Below are 18702 nucleotides of genomic sequence, written 5' to 3' on the forward strand. Positions count from 1 at the left end.
TGTCTGTGTGTAGTACTGTGCCTTGTCTATTAAAAACAAATGGCTAATAACTCAGATCACAAAAGTCAATGTTTGCTTTAATGATAATTAATGGCTTACCCTGAGACACATAAAGCCTGTATTTTAAATGAAAACATTCCCTTCAAATTATTCAGGCCCCCAGTCATCACCACATTAGGGAAATAACTTTAATCAGTCTTATGTATCACTGATTGCTTATTAATTATGTTACCATTTTCATGTTTTAATTAGTAGGCAAGGAAGATGATCTTAGCTAGCATTTTTTTTTATTTTGTAATTTAAATGATCTGTTTTTTCTGTCCTCAGATACTTCCTTCTGACCCACACTAGTTGCACACAGTTTATTTGTGACTACATGTGTGTATACACATGTAACGCCCTCGAGTGTTTTCAGTTCCTTTCATGATCACACGGCATCCATGCGCCTTCTCTTGACCACAGCCTGTCGCCTGACTTGTAAAAGTATAATGCAATATGGAGTAAAAGCACAAAGTTGTTCATGGTATAGAATCATATTTTAAATTGAGAAATTTGTTGATGAGAAAATCGGCAATCATGACCCCACTGTTGTTGGACAGTAATATAATGCTGTTATATATACAGTATATTAAACCCACACTTCCTTTTAACCACATATGAACCTGTGTCATTGACACTTGCTGCTTTCAGTTTTAATTTCTAAAAACCCAACACCCTTAACAACAGCTTGTTGTTGGAGCATACTCCATTAAGTTCCCCTTCAGCCATATATCTGTTTATACATCAGCAGAGAAACACCACGGCTCTGTAACCAGCCTGGCATTGCGGGTTTGTAGTCACTGCTCCAATTCCAAAGTTAAAGGCAGACCTGCACCGAGTAATTGAGTTGTTTGTTTTTTCTTACTCATGTGAGATTGTTTTGTCGTTGGGTGTACAGTTCACGGGCGTGAGACATGCAAAGGTTTTCATTCCGGGATAACTGTGAGTCTGTGTTTTCTGCAATGGATCTGAATTGAGATCATTATTAGATGCTCACACTGTGTCCAAATAAGATGCAAACTAGGGACAGCATGTATTTCCTTGATTTGTACAATCCATAACTGTTTTAGAGTTCCTCCTCTAGTCCCTTTTTTCTTTCTCCTCTCTTTTGTGCCCTACCTTGTGGTGACTCACCTTTTGTTCCCTCAGCCTTTTCTCTCAATCCGTCTCCTTTTCCTCTCTGGCTCTCCCTTTCTCCCTTCTATCTCTGCCTGGCTGAAATCACTACTGTGGGGCGAGTCGAAAGGGGACTGTGTCGCAAGCTTGAATGCTCTCTGGCTGTGTCTTCCTCTCCCTTGTGAGGTGCACGCAGGGCCCAGCTGGCAGCCCAGAACAGCCCGTTCAGCCGGAGAGGAGGGAGGGGTGGGGGGAAAAAAAAGGAAAAGACAGGCATAGGATTCCAGCACGCACATTTATGCACATGGATTGACATAAAATATGCTCGTTACAGCTTCAGATTCTTTGCACGCGTGTTTAACCTCAACAAACTGCTAAGAGAGGTCACTCTCGTCAGTCACTTGGTCCAAAATTTAAACTACCTACGATCCACTGCAGGTCACGTCCACCACGACATCATCATCAACCTAACTGCTGTCAGCTGAGTTGGTAAAAATCAGCTGTAACGCACCTGAAAAGTTAGTATGCAATCCTGAAAAATGCAGTTTGGTGCATACTTGCATCTCACTAAATATGTGCTTACTTAAACAATCTGTGATTAATGCTCATTTTAAAACCTTTCCCCCAGAACAACGACTATCATGTGGTCAGGATCACAATGTTTAACACACAAACAGCTAATTTGATTGCATGCGCATATGAGCCTCTGAAATACAGCTGATGTCCACTGATCGCTTAGTCAATGATAAATTAATAATTTAGTTCATCAATCAAGCAAACATTGTTGTGAAATGAATATCTTTTGATTCTTTTGAGTATATAGTACATTTTATTACATCGTAAAATACTTTTCCCTTCTGTCCTTTAAATATTTAAATTGAAGTATTTTACAGTTCACTTTCCTGATGACTATAGAAAAATTGGTAGATGGATTACTTATCCAATAATCTTAAGCTGCAGTATTACATTTGAAAATTGGCTGATGTACATAGTGTAATGAATGTCTTACAATAACTCTAAAATGTGCACGTCACCCTTTTGTCGCTGTATTTATTGCTACAAAATATTGTATACAATACAGGAAAGAGCATAGTGATATAGAGTTATAGTATTTTATTGAGGAAGTAATAGACCTAAAGTATCAGTCCGAAAGAACCAGAATTAACTTTCAGAGCTGTTTCTGTCTCAGTAACAGGACATATGAGTATCGCCATCTTTGCCAAAGTGGTTTTCACCACACGAACCACTGTAGATGACGAGGGTCTTGTTGTCATGGTGATACACACAACAGTGTTACAGAGGAAACAGCTTCCAGCCTCTCTCACCTTTTGAGTCTTCTAACATGGTATGTGAGTACAAGAATAGTAAAAGAAAAGAGGGAAAAAGTTATATTTGCAAAGCAAGATTTCAGTATTTAAAAGGGAGAATGAAACGGACACAAGAGCAGGAAGGGAATGGGTGTGGCTGGAGAAATAACGACGTGACGAAACGATCCGCTGCTCTGGTCTTCTTTAGTGTAGTCAGGCACAGTGCAGCAAATGTGATGTGCAGAAATTAAATAAAAAAAGTGTGACTTTGTGGAATTCTCTCGAAGCCTTGAAACGACCTCCAGTTTAAGACGTTTAGGAACCCTTTTAAGCATTTAGATTCAGATCGGAAATGCTGTTGCTAAATCTGTAACAGCATAGATAGGCAGTGGATTGTGTGTCTTGCTGGAAATGCACCAAGACACTGAAAACATTGATAACGAACAGTGTGGCTTGGCAGGAGCAGGCACAGGGCTGTTGCTGAGGCTCGGGAGGGTGACAAGGCAACCATTATAAGGCTGTCTGAGCCACCAGCTAGTCGGAAGGCATAGCAGGGTATGAGGTTTGTGCATGCATGCACATATGTGTCTGCGGGTGAGGGCTTGATTTATTTATGTTCATAATACAGCTGCTTGTGCACGTGTATGTGTGAGCCAGCATGAAACTGTTCTCTGTTTGTGTATACATGTGTGTGTTGAGTCTCGACTGCATAGTTTGAGTTTTCAGTGTTAAAATGTGAATGAATTAGAGAAGCTAATTGCCAGGTTTCTCAGATAACAGCACTGCAAGTTGTGAACTCTCGGCATAAGAACAAGTTTTTAGCGGCCAGAAAATGGGATTGGCCTCCGTCTCTTTTCTTTTCTAATAAAGCAGTGTTTTGCGGGAAGTGTTTGTCTTGGCTCATAGGGCAGAATGGTTATTGCTGTATGAGGACTAAGCATGGAGATAATATGCTGTCGGGTGGCTTTATTGGACACTGCTCAGATGTTTTATTAAAGTAAAGGACTGAAGAAAGGCCTAGGTGGTACATTTTTCGAAGTGTATGATTTATTTTAAGTTCTCTAATTTATATTTTTGTATATCTATCAAAGTAGAAACTGCAGTTTGAAAATAACTGATCGAGATTTAGTATTTAGTTTGGTAAGAATTGACAAACAAAAGACCAAAAACATGTAGACTAGAGTACAAGTGTGCTAAAAATGGAAAGCGGCATGCCTTTCAGCCAAAAGTAGAGTAAACACCTGCTATGCCTCTTCAAGGTTAAACACCTGAGAAGATCAAAAGGAGGATGAGGAGAGATGCAAATTTCCCTCTTCAATTGCTACCGAGTCAAATGCCCTTTTTCTTTTATGTCGGTTTAAGATTATTTATAGGCTGTAATCTGCAACTTGTATTTTCTATGTATGAGGAAATGTGCGACAGAAGCTGGACTCAACATCCAAGCAGGTGATAGGGTGACCCCTAGGATGCTCTGTCAATCAATCACAGTCCGTACCATGTAGTCCTGAGAAGAGGTTTGATCAGGGATTTAAAGGGCTTTAATTGAAGTCATATAGTAACATGTTCTGTTCTGCAGCATTAAAGGACATGATGAAAGTTATTACAATTAACAGTGATCACGTGTCCTGTAGGCTATGTGTTCTTCATGCAAGATCATTTGTAACCACGCTAACACTAGTGTATGCACGCCCTGGGATTTTCCTATGACGTCAGGATAGATAAGGAGGAAGAGGTGTGTTGGGCTTGTGTCTGTGTACTGTAGCTGTTCTGCATTAAAAATGGAGTGAAACATCTTCTGTCAACTGTTGAAAGGATGCTCATAATCAGTTATTTATCCATGATCCTTGTAATATCAGAGAAGAAAAATAAGCATAAGTTGCTGTCACTTACTGGTCTTTTATTTTTCCCTTCTGGCTCTACGTAGAGCCAAAAATGCAGTTAGATGTCAGTTAGTAATGAGTTAGCTCCATATGACTTCTCTATTACTCCTCTTGGGTCATTTGTAATATGTCAGCATGAGCATAAAATAGACAGCAACAACTGAAAGGCAACAATATATCATATCATAACAAGTCCTGGCCAACTGAACCAAACCCCAAGTGTTAGATCTTCAAGTTATACGGCTGATAATAAACCTACTGGCCACAGAGCAAATGCAACTTCTATTGAGGGATATTTTGGGTCAGTATAACAATGTTATCTAATGCACATTATTAACTGCTTTGACCTTTCCGCTGTAGACCTTTTCCCTATCACTTTTCCACAGTTGGACCTGCTTTGAATAGGAAAGGTGGGGGTTTGGAAGGAGAGCAGGAATGGGAGAAACAACGAGTGAAACCTTTTAGAAAAATGTAGAGGTTGCCCGTATTTAACAGCAATAAGGGCTGAGGAAGTAGAAGATCACAGGGGATAGATAAGGAGGGGATGAAGAAGAAAAAGAGAGAAAGGGAGAGAATGAAAAGGAGGAGTGGAGAGGGGCAATGGCCAGAAATAGCCTGTTATAGTTTCTTGCCAAACCTCTGCCAGAGCCTTCTGTTGCACCTTTCTTCCTGTATTACACACAATAGCACCTCTTTTTTTAAAAAGTTACCTCATGTCCCTCCCTACTGTAATGGACTTTTCCTTTCATAACTGTTCCAAAACTGACTTCCCTTTTCTTGTCATTTCTCCTATCATCAACTGACCTCACAGACAAAGATATAATTTTTCAGAATGTGTGCAGTCTTTGTTGCACAATGTCATATTTGATGGGATTGTATGGATTTATCTTGTGCCAAAATAGGATGCTATGTTAAAATGTCATTGATGGATTGCTGGAGGGAGCTGGAGTCAAAGGCAGAGCTAGGGATGAGCTGATGATGATGTGCAGTGTTTCCCACAGGATGTAGGTTATTTGTGGTTGTGGGGGCAGGAGTGCACACAATGCAATTAGCACATATGGTGCATCATTTTGTTTTTTGGTGTGTTTAAGTGATGCATTTCTGCTGTACTCTACTGTGGCGATGGGGGCCAACACATCTGTATGAGGGGCAATACTGACATGGAATAGATGATCGCTTGTTGCAAGTTGGCGTGTTCCCTATTTCCTCACTTTCATGTATGCATGTTTCTTTTTCAAAATGACACCTCACCCTGACTTTGCATTGCATCAAGTTATTTTGCAAATCTCTCCTTTATTCTGCAGAGATAGACAAATATCCATCAGATAGCCCACAGATCCTTTTGACCGCTGATCTCTCCCATATCTTCTTCTTCATGTTCACTTTCACTTAAACTAAGCTTATTTTGCGTAACCTTTTATTTCCACCCTCTCTGGGTTTTCTAAAGCTTCCTCAAAGTTTCCTAAAGGTGTTTAAAAGACCTAATAAAGTGAATTATTATTATTATTAGTTTCTAAGTATCCAAGTGTCCAGTTGCCTTAAAAGATGCCTTTCATGGATTTCATCACATCATGACTGTTTTCTGCTTGTTTTCTTCATTTTTTTTTTTTTTCTATTTCTAGGTGATTTTGCTCATCATCTCCCACCACTTTCTCCTCCCGTCTTCCATTCATGAGCAGCGTGGCTGAGTTTAACAGCGGCAGCCATGGATGACAAGGGCTCGGTGGGGAAGATTAGCGTGTCCTCGGACTCAGTGTCCACCCTCAACAGTGAGGACTTTGTCCTTGTGTCCCGGCTGGGGGATGAGACACCCTCCTCCACTAATAATGGTAGTGATGACGAAAAGACAGGACTGAAGGTAAGGACGGTTGGGTGTAGGTATGAAGTACAGAGGAGAGAGGGGAGACTTCAAATCTGTGCTGGTCAGAGTTAAGATACAGTGTACAAAAGCCTGTTGACATTTAGTGTGATAACAACCTCAAGGGCATAAATAATTTGCAAAGCCAATTCTTACTTTAAATATCATCAGTGTGCTCATTTCTTGGTCCTGATTACAAAATAGAGGTTACAGCCAGTGTAAAGCAATAGTTATTTTTAAGGTATGAGTAGGATAACAGGCCAGACTGTGTTGCAGGCTGAATGTTGTCATATCGGTACAATTATTTTGTAATAGTCTTAAAAATGTAACATTTGTACTGTAAAAGCATGGAACAAGGTTCTAGACTATGTAGTGCAGGCTCCTTCCATTAACTCTTAAAATAAATGGATTGGATCAATTCTAATCAAGGAGAAAGGATATTTTGTATATTTATAAACTTGACTTGAGCGATTATTTACTAAATTATTGAGATTTCAAACAAATATACAATATTGTGGTATTATTTTGTTGTTTTTCTCCATAACTTTAGGTACATTTAACACAGATTGAGGATTCTATCTCAGGACCCACAGTGTGATTTACCAAAACTTGATTTTCATTTCATCTTTACCTACAAGTCATCAGTGTAACTTGTTAAAATTGCAGGTCAGGGGTCACAGTCCAAACATACTCCATTGTGAACAAGTTGTGTTCATCACACCTCTCTACCATCTTTTTAAACGGTCTCACACTCTAACCATAAGGCTAACCATTTTCTTGTTTTGCTTTTTCCACATTCTCACTACTTCATTCTCATAGTTGGTCTTAGATCTGTGTTTGTGTGTGACGCCTTTAAATCTTTGTACATCACCTGGGATTAAGATTTGATCATAGTGAGGAACTTGTTCTTATCTCTCAATCCTGTGAAGAAATATATTTGTCCGTCCCAATTTCTTCCACTGTAAATTGTCTGTATTATGTAGATAGTATTAGGTAGTGGAAAATAGAACAGTCATCTTTGTAAATCAATCCGCTGAAGAAAACATTTTTATTTGACCAGTTAATGATTTAGTGTCAGCCAAGTTGGACATATTTGGAGAACCTCTCCCATCTGTTTATCAGCGGATTTGTTTTTTAGGATGCAGCATGTGCTATCAGACCACAGTATGTCTGACACACAGTATGGTCTCATCTGATATTAGTTGGCAAACATTGTGGCGATGCAGCTGCGAGTGGTTTCAACTCATTGTCAGGGAAAATAATGGTGTTGTGTGGCCAAGGTGGGTCTCCACAAAGACAATAAAGACTTTCTGAGGAAAGAAATGCATCCTGTGTGTGCCAATAAAGGTTTAAGTTACTCCTCTCCTCTCCTCTACTCTCCTCTCCTCCTCTTCTCTTCTCTCCATCTGTACTGAACTTCACTGGAACTGTGTTTCTTTGTAAAGGAAGGAATTGTCGACTCAATGTTATAAAGCTACCAGAAGATGGCGCCAGCAGAACATGGCTGTAACAGCAGTTCCTAATTCCTGTAACAGGAAGAGGTCCGCTTTCTTCCCCCCGTCATTTGTTGTGCTTTCAAATGAGTGAATGTGACGGTCTCCTTTGTTTTGCATATCACACTTACTTTAATGGAAACAAAGTTGAGGTACCAGTTTTGCGCAGCTTAATGGTGGCTTAAAGGAGTCTCTGCACACATCCACTCTTCTCAATACGCAGTGGTGAAATCACTCCATTCACCGACACTCGGTCATCCAGATATCATGTATTGGTTCTCGCCAACACACTCTTGTGCACATTTCCCTCCCAGTCAGTCCATCCAGTCAGAGAGGAGTCAGTGTGTCTAAACTTGTTGTTTGTTATGCAGGTGATTTCTGAGGAAGGGGTCAGCTTTAAGGTCAGTCTCTTCTCTCGCTAGCTTTCTCTTCACTCTGTATCTCGTTCTTGCTTGTATCTCCTTTCCTCTCTTTCTGTGACGTGACTCTGTTGTGATTCTGTCTGTGATTATTTGTGCTCTCTGTATTTTTGCCCGCTGTTCAGTGATGGACCTAGCCAGCCTCTTTTAAAACTGTTGGCGATGGTAGTGACTCTCATATAGGACTGTAGTTGTATGTGACAATTGCACAGGGTTTTAGCACTACTTGTGCTCAACACCGGTGCATTGTGACGCGGTTCTGTCAGATGTGTGAACATATATTTAGAAATGCTAGCTTTACATCCGTCTTCAAATAAAAATGCTTTTTTCCCACGTTAATGGCACTAGGACTATTAACATAGACACTGTAGCCGTGGAATCCAACGGCATGGAACATATTACCATACACCCACAAGGCACAGATGTTATTTATGGCTGTCTATACATGGGAAGCTGACTTGGAAAATGTAGCCAATCAACCATACAATAATCACATATTGTATACCGCATAGGCTGAAAAATCTGAGGCTCTATTCTTAATTGTTTGTTCCCATCCCTTATTGCTCATTAGCGCCCTCTGCAGCTTAGGTCTGCTGCTCTCCGTTTGTTACCTAACATCAGGCTGCTGCCACAGCACGCTGGGAAACTGAGGCCTTGCCTTGTTTTGTGGCACCTCATGGTGTTGCTCTCCGATTGTTGTTTGTTAGCATTGGAATCAGCTCACACAATTTAGTTTTGGCGCGGCTCATGTAACCTCTTGATACAGGTATTTCACAACTCAAACTCACATGCCTACTAATCACTAATATTTGATGAAATGTAATACATAAAACCAGGTGTCTTTCCTGCTTACACACACTACGATCACTTCCAAAATAATCACAAAATCACTGTTGAAGGCGGAGCTTCACATTTCTACAGCTTGTAAAATAGAATTGTAATGCGGTTGATTAAAGTTGAAAGATTAAAATCAATATTTTATGGTGATCGCTTCAATGCTTTTGTTTTGTAACCATATTTGTTCTTGTGTTTTATTGTTTTTCTTCATACTAAATGCGTTTCCCTCTATGCTTCCTTTTGTCCTTGCTCCTTGGTGTGTTTGTGTTCATGTCTGTTTATGTGTGTGTGTGTGTGTGTGTGTGTGTGTGTGTGTGTGTGTGTGTGTGTGTGTGTGTGTGTGTGTGTGTGTGTGTGTGTGTGTGTGTGTGTGTGTGTGTGTGTGTCAGATTGTGGGGAATGGAAGTGAGCAGCAGCTTCAGAGGGAGCTAGAGGATGTCCTCATGGACCCATCGGTAGCTGACACTGGACTCAGATCAGAAACAGGAATGGAAAGCCTTGGCGGGGGTGACCACACCCCTCCTCCCACTACGGCGTCATCTGTACCTCCGGGCTCTGACCCTCTGAGCGCACCACCACCCAAGTTGGAGATGGTGCTTCCTGTTCAGACGGCTCAGGAGAGTGAGCTGAATGAGAGGTCTTACCGAGGTGAGCCACCATGGGACCTTTCTGTTTTTGCTTTTCTACAACTGCCAAAACCTACACTATGACTTCTATGGTCACTATGGTCTTCCTAGGTCCATCATTACCTCTTTTATTAAATGTTTCTATCAGAAGACTCCTTTGCCATTTTAATTTAATGTAATTGTTCCCTTCTATGCTTCTGTTGCATGGATTTAGATGACTGATCAAACTGATCTTCTCACATACCCACCTATCTCCCCTCCTTTTATTCCATGTCTACTTCCCCTCATTTATACTTTGCAGAAGGCAATTTACTTATCTCAGATGAGGACAATAATGTTGATGTACATCCATAAAATCATGATGAGAGTTACAAAATGGTTAAATCCTTTGCTTTTCCTTTCTTCTACTCGTCTTGCCACCTCTCTCCCAATGCATTGCCTCATTGCAGCAGATGAATCCTCATCAGATGGCAGTCCCTGCAGTCCCATCCCAGACGAGGACAGTGTTGTGTTCAGCCAGCTGACATATCTGGGGTGTGCCTCGGTCAATGCCCCCCGCAGTGAGGTGGAGGCCCTGCGTATGATGAGCATCCTCAGAGGGCAGTGCCAACTCCCCTTGGATGTCACACTGTCTGTGCCAGGCGTGTCCGAGGGCACTGTCAGGTAGGTTCAAGTTCATCAGTGTACTGTAACATACTTACAAGTGCACACTACTCAAGCACTTATAAAAAATCCAATCTCATCCTGCAACAGCAATATTCAAGATATCAAATGATATGATATTCCAACAGATTGCTGGACCCCAACACCAGTACGGAGATCGCCAACTACCCCATCTACAAGATTCTGTTCTGTGTGCGAGGCCATGATGGTACACCAGAGAGCGATTGCTTTGCCTTCACTGAGAGCCACTATAATGCCGAGATCTTCAGGATCCATGTGTTTCGCTGCCAAATCCAAGAAGCGGTGAGGATTCAATCAAATGATTGTTGTTGAAATCATCTGCAACTATGTTTACAGAAGAAACATTTAATGGATAGGTTCCTACTTTTTTTTAAAGTTTTTAAATATAAGTTAGTAAGGAGATCGACAGTGTTTTGAATAAAAACTTTAGAATGCATTTTTGCCAACACAAGGACTGTGGGTTTTGTCCTTCTATTGGAAGCACAATAGTAAGGGATCGTTTAAGGCCAGTATGAACAGGAGGAATGATTACAGCAATGGCTATGCTTTAAAACCAGCCTTGAATTGTGAAGCTATCCTTTTAATACGAATTTACACATGACCAAAAAAAAACAGTGACACGCAATGTTACTGCAATTCAGATAGTGAACCAAAGGGGGAGCAAAAGCTCCTCTTATAAATATTCTGCTCTGCGTTTCACATGACACTCTCTTCTCCCTTTTCTTCCATCCGTTGTCTATCTCTTCGACTCACATACATAAACATGTGTACACACTCGTATTGTCAGCAGTATTCTGGTCGACCTTGTCTTAAAGTGTTGATCTCCCCGTGGACCGTTCCCCAGGGTTCAGCAACAGTCTGGGAGCTTCGTCAGTGGTCCATACAGGAATTTATCCTACACTGCAGGCTGCGCCGCAATGCACATGTACACCACACGCAAAGCACACACAGCCCCCCAAGCTAAATTCTAGGGGAGAGGAAGTGCTATTGCTTACATATCATAGGTTTAGCAGAAACATAAAAGAAGAGAATAGGGAATAGAGTCGTGAAACTGGGTTAAAGTAGTGCTTCAATGTTCAGTGACCTGATTCCTCACCCATGGAAGCGTTCGCCTTCAATGTCACTAAGAGCCTCCAGACAGACACTACTTCATCAGTCCCACATCGTAACACACATGCTCACACTGAAACACAATGCATACAATGCATACACGCACACAGACGCACACACAAATCTCACTCAGATAACCCCCCCGTAGTAATTCACTTCTTTGCTCAGCAACTGGCCATCTCTGTATTCAGCTTCCCTCTCTTCTTCCCCACAGTCTTCCTCTTGCAACCATCCTTCTCTTCCTTCCCAATCCACAGAAAAAAAACATCCACAAGGACTCCGGCTTTTAATGGGCCTCTTAGACTTGAGTGAGGCAGCATATTGGTTGCTTACTTCTTCAGAAACACTCTAGTCATATGCCTCACATCAGCCTCAAATCCACTTTAAATAGCTTCTAAGATAATTAATCCACAATTAATTATTCATTAATTTCATCACCGATCTGTACTGATATAACCTTGCAGCAGGCCATCACAATTGGACAATTGGAAACGGCCTTATTTGCTTCAGCTCTATTATTTTCTGAGTCCAATCACATAATCACTCTGAGAAGAGCTACTCTGCCTTATTTGTGCCAGAATTCTTAGTAATGTTTCTATATAACTAGCTTTAAATCAATCATATGGTGTTGATGGTGACATGGAGCTCGCTGCCTCTGTCCAGAGATGTGTATCCAGTGCTGTTCAAATCAGTAAGTCTTTAATAGATTTGTTTCACTCAAATGATTTGCGTTTCCTAACGAAAAATAAATCACATGTTCAAAATTTGAGGGAAGAACACAAAAAGGGCACTTATGAAAGGATACAGATTGTTGCCATGACATCAGATAAAATAGTCTCATGTCAGACACACATAAGGGTGATGCTACGAAGTAGGACACATACAAATATAAAGTATAAACAAATTCGCTTCACGTAACAATTTCCAAAAACTCAAAACTCTTACACAAAGAACTTTTTCTTTTTTTTACTAGAAAACATGAGTGGGATAAAACAACTGTCCTTGTTTCCGATTGAAATACATTTGTTTGTCATCTTTTGTGGAATCAAGTGTTGTTTCCAGATAATATTGTATTGACCTTCTTTGTTTTTTCCCGTCTGGGGTAATTTACAGATTGCCTGGGGAAAAAAACAACATTACAAAGATGGAGTGACAGAATGTCGCTATCAGAGAGGCACCCAATATGAGCCTAAATTAGTGGTTGAGATTGATGTTTTTGCAGTACAACTGTCCAGGTCCTAATAGAGCTCTTCACACTCCACACAAAGAATAAAAAATCAATTTGTAGACAGTCGAAACGGGTCAGTTTTGACTCCAGCTTTGATTGGAACAGTCCAAACTAACAATCCTTTTGTGTTGTTTGCCATAATTTCATCCGTACAGGGGCTGACCCCCATCTCACACCACTTTTCCCCCCATCTCTTGCATCTAGTCCCAGTTGTTTCTCAGTAAACACCCCCCCAAACATCCTTCAGAACTGAGAATTTAACAAGTGCTTTTTGTAGGAGAGTTTAGGAGCTGCTTTGTGCTCTGGCCTCTCAGAAAGCAAAAGAGCGTTGTTATTTAATGATAGCAGCAGTTTCCCCCCACAACACCCCTCCGTCACCAACCCTGAAGCTCTGCTTTTTACAAGAATAACAGATGATCCAAAACCACCGGACTATGGCCCTCTGTTTGTTATCACACACATGTCTGTGTAAAAAATATAAGAATTTAAATAAAATACTTTTTATTGATGTAAAGCTCATGAATCTAAAGTCTTGTGAGCGGAAAAGTACACCCCCCCCCCCCCAAACTCTTGGGATTGGAGATTGAGCAGAACCCTGCAGTCTCTGGTAGGACTGAGTTGCCTCTGCTTAATGTTAATAGTAACAATATGTCCACACCGTCAAATGTGAATCGAATGTTGATTAAAACTCAAAATGGGTAATAGGTTGGATGATCTGCTGTCAGTAAGTAAGTAAGTCGAGTAGTGGTTCATTAGGTAAGCTTTTACTGCATCATATTGCAAAATGGTATTACAGATCTGCAAAGGTTTGGTGCAGTTTTTAATCAATACTAATGACTATATGATTTTTTGGGATGTGCGTGTCGTCAAAAACTAAATTTTATGGTCTGCAATACATTTCAGCTACAGAAGCTGCTGAAACTGGTTTCCAAGCCCATGAAACTCACTACAATATTTAGCCTTGTGATACTGTTTATCTATTTAGTGCTTTCTGCTTGAATAAGCTAACTAACTTTTCAATGTTGCCTGCGTTTTTAACTTAATACAACAGAGGCGGTGGGGATTTCTATTCTCTGTAAATGATAGAGGTCACTAAAGGTCATGAATGCCTATTCAAATTGTATATCTGTATTATTATTATTATTATTATTCCCAATTCTAATGGCTTAGTTTTGTGTGTGTCTACTCTCCGCCTGCAGGTGAGTAGGATACTGTACAGCTTTGCCACAGCGTTTCGGCGGTCAGCTAAGAAGGCAGTTCTGTCTTCTCAGCAGTCTGCTCCGCTCACCCCTGACAGCGACTTGTTTACCTTCACTGTCAGTCTGGAAATCAAGGAGGATGATGGCAAGGGTACCTTCAGGTGAGACATGCAGTCAGATTTTCAGAAACAATTATTTACAATGCTTACGAAGTGGTGTAAATTGTAAAAAACTTAATGTGTAATTCCATGTCTTGAAAAAGTTTGTAGTTGCACAGAAGGAAGAAAACATAATGGAACTTTCTTTCTGTTGAGTCAATTGGGGCTTTTGCCAGCTTTTACATCATGTACTGTAGATGTTGGCATTTGGTTCAGTCTCTGCCATCAGAACTGTATTGAACCAGCTTTAATTATCAGACCTAACCAGTAATGTATGTATAAATGTTTAGAAAACGTTAACATCATTAGCATTAAAATTTTAACAAAATATACCACAATTTTAACAAAATATGTGAAGAGTTTTGTATGAAAATAGCCCTCAAATGACCACAGTTTCTAACCATTACCAGCACATGAACACAGGAACATGTAGCCCCCCTACCTTTGGGGATAAAGTGTTCAATGTTGGCGCATTTTTGGGTGATCCGCTTGCAGAAGTCACAAACGTTTCTGGGCCAAATACTACCCACGAGGGGAGAAATCATTTATTGGTTTATAAAAAAGAAAAGATCATCAGTAAATTAATCATGAAATGTATTGAAGTAACTGTGAAATTATAAAAATAGATGACTAAAGGGGAAACAAAGGTGATCACGTTCCTGTCTCAAAGTTGATTGATATGTTGACCACTCTTATAGATTAAAATCAAACTCTTTTTCACATATTGATAAGAGAACACAACAGAAAGTTCCTGTGTTTGTGCCATTCAGCTCATCTTCCCTGACATTTACAAAAAAAAAAGTGTTTTCCCATACTACTGAGTCACATCCCAACGAGCCCTAGATACTAAGCTTATTTGGAAAACAAAACAAAACAAAAATTGTGCCTTCGGTTATTTTTAGCCAGCACATATTTCCTCCTCATTAGCTCTGTGTTGATTATTTTTGGTGTGCTGACGTCCAAGCAAACAACTCTCAAATGTAAGCACATCACGTTTGTTTGTGAAAGAGTTTCTTCTTATGAAAAATAAGATAAGAAATGAATGCTCTATAGAAACTATATGTGGTAGAGTAAAATAGAAGTACAATATGTTTAAATCATGGTTTCTTTAACAGGGTGTAAACTGATAATATAGTTGGCTCGCCTGTATCTGCTACATAAAGTTCCTACTCAAAAAGAAAAAGAGTGGAGATTTGTGGCACAACTATAACTACTTCCAAGGTTCATGGAGGAGAAAAAACGTCTGGAGAGGTCAAAACTCTAGTGACACTTGCAGTATTCAGAACAATAACAAACCTGTTGGTCGAAACAATTACGTTGTTCTGCAAGTGTTGCTGGACTTTTGACTTCTTCGTCCTCAAAAAGAGACACGTTTTGCAACTGAATTGCCAGAAATCAGGGCAGGCTCCAAATGTTTGCAATAGATTTCAATTTGATTAATGGACCTTTTTTTTTTAAGAATCTTTTCTTTTTAAGGTTTCTTCAGTTTTTTTCTCGGGAATTTAATTCTGCGAAGGTTTGAAGAATGTTGATTACTGTTCCTGCCTCAAAGCTGCTCTGCTTTCAGAGCAGGAAAGGAACCAGGGCCGCAGCTTGTTTGAAAATGGCTCTTAAGCTTGCTTTTATGATGAAAAATTGGACAATTTTGAATAAGAGCCATGTTCTTTCATTTTTTTTCTAGTCAGACTGATTGATTAGTAATACATTTCATTGGTGGAGTTGTCCAGCATACCGGTAGATGCTTTAATGTTGTGTGTTAGTTTGTCTCAACTTGTAAATGTTTTTCTTCCCAGTCCAGACATAAACAACCTGTAAGCCTGTGGTCAAATATACCTGAAATAATCTTTAATGACATCGGAATATTCTCTAAATTAATGTCTGAATTGATGAAAATCTCCACTATTGTATGTCACTTTCAAGTGTATTACTGTATGATTTGGTCACATTGTTTTTTCTATGTGCAATCTGTTAAAAATGTTGGTATTATTTCTTGTTTTCACATATTCAGCGCTGTAGCAAAAGACAAGGACAAGCAGAGCTTCAAGCTGCGTGCAGGAATGGACAAGAAAATAGTTATTTATGTCCAGCAGACCTCCAATAAGGAACTGGCTATTGAGAGGTAAAATAAACCAAAAACACAACCACATGCACTCATGCACTCACACAAGTCACCTTCTGAATAGCTTCATTCAGTCGGAGATGTGACTACTTTGAAGCAGATGAGAAGCACATTAAAACACGTGCAGGTCCTTGAGTTCAGTGCTCTTTTAAAGTTTCTTCTTTTAAACAAGAAAACCTTTTTCTATGTAGCTCTTTCATTTTTTCTGAAATGCTACAACCAAGACAACAGATATATCTCAATTATCATCACGGAAATAATCTAGATTCACGTAAACTTAAAATAACTTTTTTTTTTTTGTAATTGTCCTATGGAGATAATCTGTCATTTATCCATCAGACTGACCTCCATTTGCTTCAGTTGAGACGTGTCTGAACATTCATCAGAAAGGAATCGCCCAGCTATAAATGATAAACACACACCGGTGAACACTGTTACATCCGTGTGTCGGCCCGCGTCAGGTTTTAAGTGTTCCGGCACAGTTTTAAGATGGTGAAAGATGTGAGTCTGTCTCCGAGGCTCCTCATTTTCCATGGTTTGATGAATCTGTTCAAATGTAAACATTCCATCACCTTTTTTGCGCACTTCCAGTTTCACGGTGGTTTGTTATTGTTTGACGAACCCAAAGACTGTGAGGATTGAAGGGCTGTGTTAAATATCCTCCATGTTCTGGTCTGTGTTAGAGGATCAGTCCAGGAAGCTATTTGTGGTAACATGCGATGGTTTGACAACTGGTTTTACTCTATAGGGAGATTTATAGTTCTGGTTCCCGCTCTTTTTCCTCTACATTTCACTTTTTCTCTGTCTGTCGCATTTATGTGTGTTGTTTCCTTTTAATGTGCGTGTCCTCTCCAGGTGTTTCGGTCTCCTGCTCAGCCCAGGGAAAAATGTGAAGAACAGCGACATGCACCTGCTAGATCTGGTGGGTTACTGTTTTCAATGTGTGTGTGTGTGTGTCATTGTGCGTTTGCGTGTGCTCTCTGACTTCCTCTAAATTGTGCCCCTTCAGGAATCAATGGGAAAGAGTTCCGACGGGAAGTCTTACATCATCACAGGAAGTTGGAACCCCAACACGCCTCAGTTCCAGCCTGTGAACGAGGAAACGCCCAAAGGTAACATAAAACTGAATGATTTCAGCAGTTATGACTTTCTTGGTTCATATTTCATTGGTTGATTTTTTATTTATTTTCACACTAATATCTATAGCGAGTTATTGTACAATTAGCTACACTAAATAGGCATAAAATAGGCGTATGAACTTTACTGTAACAGTTGCCATCCCTGCATCTAAAGCAGAGCTACAATATTAGATCAGATGTTGCACAAGTATCACACATAAATATAGGTGAAAGAGCCAGGCACTGACTTTGTTCCACCCTTGTGCCACATGTCATATATCATACAGCACCAATTCACCTTCGGAAACAATACGTCAAACTCCAGTGTTCTCATAAATCACACAGTTGCAGGGTTTGGTTTAAATATGTTGTTTTTTTTATAGATTGTAAATGGAAGGGAATCGCCCACTGGGGGATAATATTTGAGACATTTTCTCATTTTTCCAGATAAATTCATGTACATGACGACAGCAGTGGATCTGGTCATCACAGAGGTGGAGGAGCCGGTCCGTTTTCTGCTGGAGACGAGGGTCAGAGTCTGCTCCCCAAATGACAGGCTGTTCTGGCCTTTCAGCAAGCGTAACTACACTGAGACCTTCTACCTTAAACTACGGCAGGTATGTCAAGTCATGACTCAATTTTCCACAATGGTCTCTCTGTGAATTGCCCGAGATGGCTTGCAATGATGCAAAACAACACCAGTTTGGTAATACACTGTGATTTTGTAATTTTGTAAAATGTGACGGATGTTTTGTCACCTCTCTTCAGATGGAGCGTAAGGAACGTAAGAGTCCTGCCTCTGACACCCTTTTTGAGGTGGTGAGTTTGGAAAGTGAGACTGAGAGAGAGAAACGGAAGACCACAGCTAGTCCCGGCATCGTGTCCGCTGGGACTGGTACCACGGTCCCTTCACCACCTGAGGATGATGAAGAGGAAGGTGATTGGACGCTGTCTTACTTCTTTTTGCTGAGTCACCTCTTATAGGACCTCTTATGGGACACCTCTTATTTTATTAAAGGCACACGATACAGATGAAATTTCTTTATATAAGCCACATTGAAAAAATGCTTTGCATAGAACCACAGGAGAAGACTTGACTAGCAGAACCAAATGAAAATGGTTTTAACTTTTTGAACCACTTGTTGTTATTGATCATGTCACATGACACGTCAACTGCCTCAAAGCAGGCACTTACGTGACGAGGTAATTTGACTGTTTTCCTCTCGAACGCCGAACCATTGTGGTGTCCTCGGTCGGGACTGACCTCATTGAGAAGCACGCACCTCTGAAACACAATAATAGAAATATTACTCCCCAGCTGCCAGACATTTAACACGGTTGACAAGCATAGCTGAATTTTGCTGCATGAGCTCAAATATTTGGGTCTCACCATTTACATTTATAACCTGACTCGATGACTGATACGAATGAAACCGCTACCCTGTGGGGTTGTACCAGACATAGACTTGTGGTCCACAGGAGTCGAATCCCGTGGGAGATAAGACACTGTG

The 18702-nt window shown here is 40.3% G+C and overlaps 1 protein-coding gene across 2 annotated transcripts in view; it reads left to right on the plus strand.

Moving 5' to 3' along the window:
- rabgap1 (RAB GTPase activating protein 1) overlaps positions 1-18702 on the plus strand; it is a 60897-nt gene that overhangs the window by 2974 nt on the left and 39221 nt on the right. The window contains exons 2-12 of one of the 2 annotated variants that reach the window (XM_084034629.1): positions 5965-6200; positions 8065-8094; positions 9339-9597; positions 10025-10238; positions 10367-10541; positions 13797-13957; positions 15963-16073; positions 16929-16995; positions 17083-17185; positions 17639-17808; positions 17960-18128. In XM_084034629.1, coding sequence (XP_083890755.1) covers positions 6048-6200; positions 8065-8094; positions 9339-9597; positions 10025-10238; positions 10367-10541; positions 13797-13957; positions 15963-16073; positions 16929-16995; positions 17083-17185; positions 17639-17808; positions 17960-18128 — 1612 coding nt within the window. In that variant the 5' untranslated portion in view covers positions 5965-6047. The remainder of the gene's footprint in view (positions 1-5964; positions 6201-8064; positions 8095-9338; positions 9598-10024; positions 10239-10366; positions 10542-13796; positions 13958-15962; positions 16074-16928; positions 16996-17082; positions 17186-17638; positions 17809-17959; positions 18129-18702) is intronic. The other variant, XM_084034630.1, reaches the window with a different exon arrangement.

This window comes from Eutrigla gurnardus (genome assembly GCF_963514095.1).
Source record: "Eutrigla gurnardus genome assembly, chromosome: 19".
In the NCBI taxonomy this organism is placed as follows: domain Eukaryota; kingdom Metazoa; phylum Chordata; class Actinopteri; order Perciformes; family Triglidae; genus Eutrigla; species Eutrigla gurnardus.